Raw genomic sequence first — 13,087 nt, 5'->3', positions numbered from 1 at the left:
TCCCGCCGCCGCCCCCGCCCGCCCCGCCCGGCGCAGCGGAGGCGCAGCGCGGTAGCGCGGCCGGTGCCGACCCAGCCCCGGGGCGGCCGCGCTCGCTGCCCGTGCCCGGCGAGCGGGCAACTCGCAGGCAAGTTCCCAGGGAACTTTTCTCTCAGGAGCGCCGCGGGGCCGCGGGGCTGCGGGCATCGCACGGCCCGGCCGGGGGGTGCGGGACGCGGGTGCGCTGGACGGGGATGCTCGGGACGGGGATGCTCGGGACGGAGATAACGCGGGACGGAGATAACGCGGGACGGAGATAACGCGGGACGGGAGCCCGCCGAGAGTCCGCCGGGAGCCCCGGAGCGGGGAGGGGGGCGGGGGGTTCCTGCACGGGTTGTAGCAACAGGTTCTCTCCCGCCGCAGGGATGGAAGAGAGGGACCGTCCGCCCGCGCCGTCATTCCCTGCCGGAGCCGCGCTGGCTGCGCCGCCAGCAGCGGGAGCGGGGCGGCTGCTGCCCGGGACCGCCCGGCTCGTTCCTGCCCTGCCCCGGCCCCGCCGCGGAGGAGGCTGACGGCGCTCCAGGCTCATCCATCGGGCTCCGTTCGTGCTGCTCGGGCTTCCCCTTCCCGGCTCTCCCGCTCCACGGGTCCTGTGTCTGCACAGCGCAGGATGGAGGCTTGTGTTTCCAATTTCTTCTGCTTTGCCTAATCTGAAGGTCCTTTCTAGCTTTAATTTTAAAATAATTAAGAGATGTCTTTTATGTTGATCTGTTTACTGACTTCTGCTCGTTGGCGACTGACACATCAAAGTGAACGATTCTTGATAGGCAATGTCTTTCTAGCAGACTTTTTTCATTGGAAAAGACTTGGGGAGGGGGGGGAAGGACAGGAGAGGCATGAAATAACTCTTCCATGACTACATATCTTCATTTCAGTGGCAAAATATTTACCTATATAAGTAATTATAAAATCCTTTATTTTTAAAAACTATGTTTAAGGAATTGTTTTGAATGTGACTTGCTAAAATTTGTTGACATAAATATGTTTCACAGCAGGAGAGTAAATATAGTTATTACTCCTAATGTATTTCAGAACATTCTCCTGGGGATATAACTTATCTGCAAAGTTATTTCACTTCTGATTATTATCAGTAGAATAAGGTTCAGCTCCATAAAACCAAGCAGTGAGTAACATATTTGACATAATTCAGTTTGTATATTGTCATAAAATGCCATAACTGTCCAACTCAAGGTGAGCAACACAGAGATAGCAGCACGTTTTTTCAGCTTATCTGCTTTTCAGGAGAATTTTATTTCCTGTTATACATTGACCTTTTTAAGTTTTACTTTGATTTGGCTGAAGTGCACTTTGCAAGCAGAGCTGAAGTTTGAGATCTGTTCTTAGACTGAAAAGAGCTGCGTGAATGTGGCTTGGAGTATGTCAGGAGGTACCTGCAGGTGGTACAGCCCAGAAATCCTGTGCCAGGGGAGAGCTGAATGTAACACTGCTGGGAATACTGCCTGGTTAACTAAGGAAAGGCTACAGGAGGAAGGATCACTGAACTGTAAAGCAGTTTCTTATGGAATTCTCTCAAAAAAATCACTATATTCATATTCAACCTGCACCAAAATCTGAAACTTTTCTCATTTTTTGTTTTTATTTAAACTTAATTTACAAATTACAAAAAGCAATGGAGATGAGTTCCAGGCACTGGAATTGATAGAAGAGTCTAGAGGGGAGTTCTGCATCTTCCTTGCATGCTTGTTTTCATCCAGGCACAACTTTGAATTGTCTGCACCACGGAGCAGAGCAGGACTCCTTGCAGGAGCTCTGATTACATCAGAGATGCACTGCAGAATTCAAAATACTGCAGAGGACACTGGGGGGGGAAAACGACACTTGCAGTGGAATTTTAGCATGTTACTCATGAGTTCTATTTCTTTCCCTCAGAAGGGCATCTTTAATAATTCTTTTCCCATTGCCTGGGAGTCTGGCATCCTTCCTGAATTTTAGCTGCATGTAAGGGCAGTACAGATTTCTAATTTGATTTCTTCAGCAGACATAAGGGATATCATCTCGTGCAGGACAGATTTTTTGAAAATATGTCCTATCTTGCTTCCCATGCACAACACCCCACTTTGGTCACCAAGAGCCCTTTCCACAGCGAGTTATTCCTGTAGGTTCTGGAAGCCAGAACAGCTACCAGGGTTGTATAATGTAGTGAGAAACAATTATTGCCCCAGTAAGCTTACAAACAAAATAGGAAAAGATGCTCAGAGAGAAGCAATTTGCCCAGATGAGAACACATTATCAGCTAGGGAAGCCAGAAAGCTGACTAGGCTTCAGTAACTCCCAAGCATTCCATGGGCAGAACGTTGACTCAGGCAAGGAGGGGTTTTACCATTGGGCCTTGAGCAGAGCAGGGGATTTTACTGTTCCAGCTTATCCTTGAGGTTCATCTTGTTTAATTGCTGGGAAAATTGTTGCTATAGGCCGATGGGTTTGTGTGACCTTATATTCTAGTGTGTTGTCTTTAATCCTTAACACATTTCTTATCAGCTGTCCCCAGTGTCATTAGGCTGCAACTTGGGAAGAAAATGTTTTGCTTGGGTTTTAAGCTCAATAGCAAAAAAACCCTTCCATGAATTAGATCTCTCCCATCTGAAAGCAGTACTGACCATCATTCTGTAGAGGCACCTTCCAAAGGAAAAAAACAAACAGGCAGAGAAATGTATGCATTTATTTTCCTCCTTCCTCTATTCCTTCAACTCTTTATTGTCCTTTATTTCCTCCTACTCTTCTCCCATAGATCTGATGCTACGTGTATCTGAGGCAAAGAACATGTAAATAACTCATGGAGGGCACCAGCTCCTACGTGGGACCTGTAGGCTTGCCAGCTCTGGTTGTGGAAAAGGAAGGAGCCACCTTTTATCACTGCAGTCACTCAGCGTGTCACACAGGGGATTAATTTGTCCAATTTATTGTCTTGCACAGGTTGAGAAGCTGAGAGCAAGGAAAAAATTATTTTTCTTTGCTCTGTCGTTTCCCAGTTGCTGCCTCGGGGCTACAGCGTGTGTTTGACACACAGGGAACATCTACATTCCCCTCTCCCCATTTCTTCCCATTGTGTCAACAGTGGATGCGGTGGGAGATCAAACCAGTGACAGAGATGAGCTGCCTCCTCATTTTTCCTGGCTGAGATTCAAGGGATAAGTTGTTGCTAACCAACATCATCTGGTATTGCAGAAGGGAAAATGGTTAACAGCTCCCATTTATCCATGGTGTTATGTCAGTCGTCATCTTTATTCTCCTCGGCCCAGCCCTGCCTCAGACGTGGTTGAGGCAGAGGGGAAAATGCCTGTTTCCAAACAAAACAACAGCTGCTCTGAGAGGGAGAGCCCTACACAAACAGACATCAGGTTCTCCCTATTTTCCCACATCAAACCTATAGCTCGAATTCCAGTGGCATTACTGATGATTTTATCTTGGGAATGCTTTAACAGGAGACCAGCTCTGAGGTCGTTGGGAATGCTTCGCTGATGGACTGTGTGGCAGGGTAATTGCAAGTTGAACTGCTCCTCTGTTCCATGAGCTTTAGCTGGCACTGTCTGTGCCAGCTCTCCCTCTCTTCAGATCCCCTAATTTATCTGAGTCCTGCACCTTGTCCAGTGGGCAATGCCAGAGTGCCATCACCTGTCAGGCACTCCACTGATAATCCCAGTATTGGCTACAATTTCTTGGAATGTGGCTTTTTAATACAAGTATGTTTCAAGTTAATGTTCTTTCTAGAAAAAAGACTTTCAGATCAGCAGGCCTTCCCTCAGTCTTTCTTGAGGCAAGAGAGAGACCAAAATCCACATGAAGCTGATTTGAGTGCAGGCCTGCAGGGTTTTGTCACTGGTTGCACCCACAGCGCAGAATTTCAGTCTCTCCATTCTCTGTGAAGGGGATTTCCAGAGTCATAACTCTGGAGCAAAGACAGAGCAACTCAGCAACACAAGCCAGTGAGTAGGATAAGGCACTGAGAGCTAAACACAGTTCAGATTTTGATGTGGAGAACAGCTGTGCTCAGGTTGCTGTCAGTAGTAACAGAGACCCCACTTTGTGACATGAGTGAGGTGACAAAGCTCAGCTCTTTGCTTACCTCAGGCCAGGAAATGGTACCACACCTCTTGAAAGATCTGAATCATACCTTGTCCATTCTTGTATATTTCTGTAGACCTTCTTGTCCATATGCCCTAAAGGTAAGTAAATTAATGATTTCCTTTTAGTAATAGAGAGGATTACATGTCATCAGGGTGGACCGGCTTCAAACTGACAGAGAGCAGTTTTAGATGAGATACCAGGAAGAAATTCTTCCCTGTGAGGGTGGGGAGGCCCTGGCACAGGTTGCCCAGAGAAGCTGTGGCTGCCCCATCCCTGGAAGTGTCCAAGGCCAGGTTGGACGGGGCTTGGAGCAACCTGGGCTGGTGGAAGGTGTCCCTGTCCATGGCAGGGGGTGGGATGAGTTAAGCTTTAAGGTCCCTTCCAACCCAAGTCATTCCATGATTCTATCCAGGTGAAGAAGCAGGAAATACCACTCCATCCAAAGCTGACCTGGGCCCACCTGTTTGGAAGTGTGTAAGGAGCTGCTCTGTTGAGCATAATCCCTATTGGAAGTTTAGGAGCAGGCCTGAGGGAGAGTTTCATTGAAAGCAGCATTGTAAGTCCCATTGCAGCAAGGAGAGCCTGTTGCTCTTGAACTGAATTGCAGCTGTGGTTTGAGCCCTTTACTGTTGTGTATTCATGGGTTTTTCTTCTCCAATAGGTATGTACCACTCCTGGTGTGGTTTATAAAGCCCAGCTTCAGAGAAGGAGGGTTCTGTGGTTAAGGAAGTGGCCCTGGCAGGGGGTGTATCCCCAGGGTGTGCAGCCAAGGGGAGGTAAGTGCAGCCAGGTAAAGAACAGAACTGAACTGCTACTGAAACCAATCAAGTGTAATATTTATTCCCTTCCTGTGAACTCAAGGCTAGAAAGTCAAAATACTGGTGCATAATTATTTATAATGGTGCATACTTATTTATTGTACAATCTACTTAATAAATAAATACCCTTATCAAGTGAAGCCCAGCAACTCCCTGCATGAAGCTGTAGCTGAGTGTGCAGATGGAAGGTCTCGGAGCAGGGCTGCACCCCCCTCCCGTGGAGGGACAGGTTTCAGGCTGACCTTAAAAATACAGTGAGTTAGGGAGGCCAAAAGTTTAGCATTCCCAGCTCCTGTTTTTTATACCTTTTGAACTCTGTTCACTTCATTCAATAGCCTCTATGCCAGTGTTGTGTGAGCAGAATTTGAATGGGATTTTCCAAGTTGTTGTTAGAATTTTTCGGTTGGTGAAGGCACTTCGGCTCTCAGGTACTGATCAACCCCCTGGAAGGACAGAGCCCTATTACTGCATATTGGGTGTCTGCTATAACTGAAATAATACCCAAAAGGTAGAAATCATGTATTTCTTTGCAATCTTTTGTAAATGAAGCTGTAAAAAGGGAGTTCCGATGTCATTAAATGTGTATAAACTCTATACAAACATTTATGTGACCACCAATACAAGTGGGCTTTTTTCTCCCAGATTGTTTCCATATGGCCTTTTAGAAATTAGTTTTGTACTAAGTGGTTTTTATAAGTGTGCATTTACTCAACTACAACATAAGTGACTTCTGATTCTTTCAATATACTTCATGGGTGCTAAAATACTCAAGATTTTTATGAGTAATACTTAAATAAAAATATACAATTTCCTTTTCTACAAAGCACACTTGAACTGTGTTCTCATGTGACACTGTCATAATTTTTATACCTCCGTTCTGAACCAGAAATATCCTGCCACATGGAGGAACTATTCCTGTTTCCCTCTCTTATCTCCTGGGAACTGAGACCTCTGTATGTGAGACAGGAGAAGGCTCCTAGTGTGACAAATATGCTGAGCAGAGCTCCTGGACATGGGAGCAGCCCTTGATAGACAAACCAGCTGGACAAACCCAGCCTTCCCAGAAAGGTCTTCTAAACACACTCAGCCACTGCTGTCTTCTTCCCAGTTGTTTTTATCATCCATAAGTGTTTTTGAGCTCAAATCGCTATATTTGCTCAAAACTCAAAAACAACCTCTCATTTACTCACCCCATGTGGTTTTTGTTCCAGAAGACACTTGCAGAAGCAGCGAAGGGATGTAAAGTTGTCTTCCAAGATGACTCTGATGCCTGGAGAAAATTCCGACTATGACTATAGTGCCCTGAGCTGTGCTTCAGATGCTTCCTTCAACCACCCATTCTTTCCAGAGTCAGAAACCCTCAAGGGAGTCTTTTACCAAAGAGCCAGGCTAATTCCCCCTCAGGAGGATCTCCTCAAAGGCTTTCACCCGGACGACAGGAAGCACCACATCATTATAAATGTGGGGGGCATAAAGTACCTGCTCCCCTGGACCACACTGGATGAATTCCCACTGACGCGTCTGGGACAACTGAAATTCTGTAATAATTTTGACGACATTCTCAACATCTGTGATGATTACGATGTGACTTGCAATGAATTCTTTTTCGACCGCAACCCGGGGGCGTTCAGGACAATCCTGACCTTCCTGAGGGTCGGGAAACTTCGGCTCCTGCGTGAGATGTGTGCGCTGTCTTTCCAAGAGGAGCTGCTCTACTGGGGGATTGAGGAAGACAACTTGGACTGGTGTTGTAAAAGGAGATATCTGCAAAAAATGGAGGAGCTCACAGAGATAAATGAACGGGAGGATGACCTCCTAGAAAATGAAACAACAGGTGAAACAGTAGAGGAGACAAAAATTGGTTTGTGCATGAAAAAGTTGCAAGACATGGTGGAAAGGCCCCAGTCTGGCCTTCCTGGAAAGGTGTTTGCGTGTTTGTCTGTTTTGTTTGTAACTATTACAGCAGTGAACTTATCCATCAGCACCATGCCTGACCTGAGGGAGGAGGAGGAAAAGGTAAGTTGGCTTTTCAGGATGGAAAATGGTATGTGCTGGGAAGAGCAGAGCAAGTACAAGGTCTGAGGATGTTGATTTCAATGGGGATTTTACAGCTGTCTTTAGAGGGGGAAAAATATCACGAAGAGTATTTGAAATCTTACATGACTGTTCAATTCCTTTTAAGATAATTAAGCACATCCAGTTCTATGCCCAAAGAAAATTTTGTTAGTGTGCAACTGAATCTTGCCTTGTTAGGCTCTTTGTGTTTGCAATTTAGAGAGCCTGAAATTCCCAAGCAGTACCTTCTATGGAATAAGTAGCTCCTTTCTAAGTTTTGCATATAACTTGTTCCAAATTGTCAATGTGCTTCCCCATAGCAACAGCTCCAATTCCTTTAATATTTTGGGTTTAAGAAAACCCACACAGAAACCTCTCTTCCTGTCACTGCACCAACTAAAATAGTTATTACCCAGTGCCGGTTACAAACTCCTCCTCTTTCCTGCAGGGTGAGTGTTCCCAGATGTGCTACAACATTTTCATTGTGGAGTCTGTGTGTGTGGCATGGTTTTCCCTGGAGTTCCTGCTGAGGTTCATCCAGGCAAAGAGTAAGTTTGCATTCCTGCGGCGGCCGCTGACGCTGATCGACATAATCGCCATCCTGCCCTACTACATCACGCTGCTGGTGGACACCACCTCGGTGGGCTCCAAGAAGCCCAGCTCTGGGAACATCTACCTGGACAAGGTGGGGCTGGTGCTGCGGATCCTGCGGGCGCTGCGGATCCTGTACGTGATGCGGCTGGCGCGGCACTCGCTGGGGCTGCAGACCCTGGGCCTCACCGCCCGCCGCTGCACCCGCGAGTTCGGGCTCCTGCTGCTCTTCCTGTGCGTGGCCATCGCGCTGTTCGCGCCCCTGCTCTACGTCGTGGAGAACGAGATGGCGGATTCCCAGGAGTTCACCAGCATCCCCGCCTGCTACTGGTGGGCTGTCATCACCATGACCACCGTGGGCTACGGGGACATGGTGCCCAGGAGCATCCCCGGGCAGGTGGTGGCCCTGAGCAGCATCCTGAGCGGCATCCTCCTCATGGCATTCCCCGTCACCTCCATCTTCCACACCTTCTCACGCTCCTACCTGGAGCTGAAGCAGGAACAGGAAAGAATAATGTACAGGAGAGCACAGTTCTTACTGAAAGCCAAGTCTCAGATGAGCAATGAGTCACAAGGGAGTGAGGTTTTATTCACCACTCTCTCTTCTGAGACCAAGGACAATGAATGAAATTTAAGTTACTATCTCTCCTGCTGTCGAGTAGTTTTGTTGTATCAGATTCCATCTTTTAATTTGCTTTGGAAGCATTTTACAAGGGTAACCCTCTTACTAAAATGAAGAAAAAGAGCTATAGCCAGGAACTGATGTGATTTAAGAGGTCTGTTATTATGCTGTTCTTTCCTCCCCCCCTCAGTATAATGTATAGGACAGATCTTGCACTGAGATCATGCAGTGGGATTTAAGGAATTAAAAGATCCCTGACAAGAAAAAAAAGAAGAACAACATATAATTATGCACTTGACAGGCTGTTTTGCCATTTGTAACACACATTTTTCCAACCGAATCACAATGTATATAATCATTAAACAGGCTGCCATTTCTCTTGTTCTTCTTGTATATAAATAATGTAAATACAACAAAATTAATGGCTAAATTCTCTCCCAGTAACATGCCTTGGAGCATAATGGAAATAACCACAGATGTTTATCCCATTGTGCTTTTAAAAAAGCGTCAAGATTTGTCACTCACAACAGAACCACGTATTTCTTTGCAAGTCAGCCCTAAACACAGCAGAAAAGAGAGATCAGGCTGTTTATAGTATAACCTTGCTAAAGATGTAAATACTTAGAGCTCCCCAGCTTCAAAATTTAATTGGCATTACAGCATTGATTCTTTGCCATCGAATGCAGCATTCCCAGGAACAAAGCCTTGGAGTTTTGTAGCACTTAATATTATTATCAAGAGGTGAGTAGCTGCAAATGCAATGCAATATGCATGAGGAGATGCCAGCCTTCCCCACCATCTGTCCCAGGTTTTACTGTACCTCAGCTCTGGAAGGGAATTCAGAGAGGGCATTTTCCAGGGGACCCCCCACCAGTGCTGGGCAAATCCACGCTGGGCTCCCATTCCCACTGAGCACTTGGTTCTGTAAAAGGAGCAGAAAATATGTGGTCGTGGGAAGTTGCCAGTGAGGGAAAAAAAAAACAAAATACCATTTGAGTCATGGAGTGGGGTGCACTGACAGCTTTATCCTGTCCTCAATCAAGAGGGACTCAAGTCTTCATTAACTCTGCCTTTGCCGTCCTTACACACATGGTAGGAATGGAGAAAATTTTAAATAGGACATGAAAAAGCAATTCAGGTCCTAAACCACAACCACATATTCATCAGCCCCAGGGCTGTCTTGGTCCATGTTCTGCTGAAGTTGTGGGGAACACATGGGTCATGAGATGCTCAGGTTTCTCTGCAGGTTAATGACAGACACCCCCCTCCATTTATTTTAGAGGGAATGGTAATGGCTTGATAACAGCTCAGGAGAAAAACTCCAGTACTTAAAAGAAAATTAATTTAATCCACTGATTTATTTCATATGCTTAGAAGTAGAGGAAAGCTAACCTGAGGAGTCTCACCTTTTTTCTCCTTCTTTTTATTAAATTTACTTATTAACAAATTAAGAGTTGGGGAATTTAGAAGTTCCCATCACACTGACCAATGCTTCTCTACCTTGATTTTCAGAAATACTGTCTCTTACTGGCATTTCTAGAAACACCAGAATGCAAGATGGTTTTATGATTTAAATTAAGGCCAAGGACACAAACATTGTCCTTTCAAAAAAACTAAAATTAGTTTCTCAGTCTGTGCTGTTTGGCCAAGCCCACACTATGCTGATTTTCTTTTCAAATATCTTTAAAATACAATTTGAAGGCATTCTGATATGCTTGTTCCTGAAGGATAATTCCCAAAGTTTTTAAAATGCACTTTTCAAATAATTAGGGCTCCAGCCTGTGATAGGGAAATGTGCCTATGGAACATTACTGCAGAGTGCTAAAATATCCAGCCGAAACTCTTGGCAATTAATTCTGCGCCAAAGCTACAAATGAACCAGCTTTTCACTCTTCTTCTTCGGCTTTAATTAGAGTTGGACAAAAAACAGGAACATCGTGACAAGAAAGGGACACGTTTTCCATTTTATCCCCATTTTTTTAAATTTCAGGACTGTTTGATCATCTGTGGCATTGGCTGCAGCACAAGTGCTATACATCTACCTTGGTGTCAGCATTCGTTATAAAAAGAACTGGTAATTAGATTGGTCCTGTGAGCAACAGTTGCTTATCTAAGAATGTGTTTGACAGGCTGAGCCATAAATAAGAAGCTGTAAGTGAATATAAGGAGAAATCAAGACTTACCAAATAAAACCTAAGCTCATTTCCATGTTCTGCTAGTTAATAAATGCTGTAGGGCCATCCATTTTCTCAATGTCTTTACATTAATGTGCCTTTATTTTATGTATCACTTTATTTTTTTTATCCCCAAACCGAAGCTTGATTCTAAAGCCCTTGTCCAGGGAAAAAAAAACCAAAACCACCAAAATTAAAAATATCACCCTGGAGTTGGGTGTTGGTTGAGCAAAACTGTGAAAGCATCTTGCCTGTTGCAAGTTCTGCCTAAGCCAGGGACAAATAAGCTGCGAGGATGTACCTACCCTGTGTAATTTTGTACTTGGCAACAGCTCCTTGTAAGGATATGGCCATGTTTTACTCTGAATCACTCTAACAAACCTGGCTGTGTTTTACAGGAGGCAATACAGACTGTAGTCCTTATGCTAAATAAATCCAGCTAGAAGAGAACAACACTAGTTTGAAACCCACACGCTGTTCCAGCTTTACTGGGAAGGCTGAGGGTCTCAGATGCTTATGCCTCTTTACAGCATAGTGTCTGAATTTTTAGCCAAATCCATGAAAATTGTGGCTCGACTCTAAAGCTGCCTGTTCTGAGAGCCCCCAAGTCAACTCTCACTCCTTTTTGGCATTTTAGCAGCATGTGCAGCCAACAAGACAGTTGCAATAAAGCCCCGTTGTGCTTTCCTGATGCGGGAGGGTTGCTCGGGTGCCCCGACAGTGGTGATGTCTGTGACAGCGATGGGCACTGCTCTGGGACTGCCCTCTGCATGCTCAGCACATGTACAGAATGAACCACGCAGCAGGAGCTGTGCTAGTGTGGATTAATAAAGTGTTAGGCTCTCCCTGCATTTTCATGTGCTTCTTGCGGGACACAAACCTGTCACACCTGCTAACAGGGCGTGACAACACGGGGTCACTGTGGGAGGGGAGTGGAGCTGAGGGAGGATTGAGGCTCTGAGTGTTTCTGACTGTGACAGAAAGCATTTACTAGGAAAGAAAATTAATCTCACTGTAGAAAAATCAAGGTACCAAGATTGAATAGGGAAACCTCCTTCTTGCACGTTGACCCAGTAATCAAAATCACAGTTCATTGGGACGTAACTTTAAACTATTTTAACCATTTAACCAGAGGACCTAACAGATTCTGAAGAGAACAGGAAGGATCTGTGAAGACTGAGAAAGAAAAATCCCTGATGAAACCAGAATTTCCAGGTAAGGTGGTACATTGAATGACTTTCTCTGAAATCTTTCCCCTTCCACCCTCCTTCTTCCTCAAAACCAGCACAAATCCCTTGGTGGGGCAACCCTGACAAATTAAGGCAGAGCCACACACCTTCTGCAATGGTACATGAAAGAACAGCATCTGCAGGGGGAGCAGAGTGTTGACCTTGTCAAAGGATCTCAACCTCCACTGGGAGGTATATTGTCTTCTCTCCTTTTTGATTTTTTAATAGAACCCAGAATGAACCAGATCCCTAATTCAGGTGTTACAGTAAAAGTCCAGTGTTAGGATAGATTGGGTTTTAAATTGTACAGAACCACCAATACCTCCACATATTTATCCTTTCCACATTTCATTCACTGTATGTGGGGAACCAAGGAGTGGGAAGAATCCGGATGCAGAGAGGTCAAGTTGTTCTTGTTCAGGGTCAGTCTGAAACAGCAACACAGCAGCAAATACAACAGCTCTGGGCAGCTCGTGCCTGGCTGCAAACCAGTTCTGTTCCATGCAGTTACTGATTAGTCTTGCTTGGATAAGAAAAAAGACAAGTAAGTTAAAACAAGAGGAAAGGGACAGATGCTTCTCATAACTGTGCATGTTCTGCCTTGTAACACAGAGTGTAAGTCCTTAGGACAGGATCCCTTGTTTGGTGGCTGTCAGTCACTATGAAAAATCACACCCCACAAATAAAGATAAATTTCCACACCACAGATAAAGTCAAGGAGAATTTTACCTGTACTGCCAGCCTGAAGTTTGGCCTATTGATTACTAACAATAAAACCAGTCCCTTCCCCCTTTTGGCTCATTTTTTTGTCATTTTCCAGCATCTCACATCTTCTGAAATACTCCATAGAAATCACTAATGAGATGGAGAATGTTATTAGCTCTCAGCCTGCCAGAAGCATGCTGAGGAAACTGCAGGATCAGAATATCAGGGGATCTTCTGCCCTCTTCAGCAGGGCTTTCACTCCCTCTTTGCCTGCAGGACTTAATCCAGAAGCAACTGTCACTTGAACAGAAATAAAGTCCTGCCGTAACTGCAACCACAGCAGGCCAATTAGGGTAATTAGAGCATATTTGCTACACTTGATAAATATTCATTCCTTATCCCTGCAGCCCTTGTGACAGGAGTCGAAGAGCCTTGTGCATCTCCAGAGCCAGGCAGGGCACACAAACACGTGTAACTGTGTCAGGGAGAGGGCTCAGCTCCTCCTTTGTCAGGTACCCTCGTTAACGGCGGCGGCTTTGTGGCCACTCTTAATTACGGTCGTAATTTGATTCCTACATCCATTGTGGGTCTGGAAAAACAGGGCTTTAAACTACAGTAATTAGCCTGCTCTAGTGACTGACTCGGAGTGCAAGCACATCCCAGCCATCATCTGGAGATGGGAATTCTTAAAATACACAGCCATTTGTTTCCAAAACTAGACAGCTTATTTTTCAGTTCTCATTCATGCAAGTGAAGTGGTCAGCAAGA

General features: G+C 45.3%; 1 protein-coding gene across 3 annotated transcripts; it reads left to right on the top strand.

Moving 5' to 3' along the window:
* The first annotated feature begins 414 nt into the window (after positions 1 to 414).
* KCNG1 (potassium voltage-gated channel modifier subfamily G member 1) lies at positions 415 to 11,236 on the top strand. 3 transcript variants are annotated; one of them, XM_027646126.1, is made up of 5 exons: positions 415 to 695; positions 4,538 to 4,681; positions 4,787 to 4,901; positions 6,155 to 6,959; positions 7,447 to 11,236. In XM_027646126.1, exons 4-5 carry the CDS (start codon positions 6,201 to 6,203, stop codon positions 8,215 to 8,217), a joined length of 1,530 nt encoding a protein of 509 aa, XP_027501927.1. In that variant the 5' UTR covers positions 415 to 695; positions 4,538 to 4,681; positions 4,787 to 4,901; positions 6,155 to 6,200; the 3' UTR covers positions 8,218 to 11,236. The 3 variants fall into 3 exon arrangements, with proteins under 3 accessions (XP_027501927.1, XP_027501928.1, XP_027501926.1); XM_027646127.1 differs by lacking the exon at positions 4,538 to 4,681 and having other exon boundaries at positions 6,158 to 6,959; XM_027646125.1 differs by lacking the exon at positions 4,538 to 4,681.
* The last annotated feature ends 1,851 nt before the right edge of the window (positions 11,237 to 13,087 follow it).

Source organism: Corapipo altera, unplaced genomic scaffold, assembly GCF_003945725.1.
Source record: "Corapipo altera isolate COAL_440 unplaced genomic scaffold, ASM394572v1 64, whole genome shotgun sequence".
Classification (NCBI taxonomy): domain Eukaryota; kingdom Metazoa; phylum Chordata; class Aves; order Passeriformes; family Pipridae; genus Corapipo; species Corapipo altera.
Note: the sequence above shows the minus strand (reverse complement) of the source record. Positions and strands in the feature narration are given on the sequence as shown.

What these genes read in the sequence shown, in the direction of transcription:
- KCNG1 (XM_027646127.1), top strand. Translation starts at nt 6,201, where the DNA reads ATGACTCTGATGCCTGGAGAAAATTCCGACTATGACTATAGTGCCCTG. An exon ending in TGAGGGAGGAGGAGGAAAAG is followed by an intron (nt 6,960 to 7,446) that starts GTAAGTTGGCTT and finishes TCTTTCCTGCAG; the next exon opens with GGTGAGTGTTCCCAGATGTG.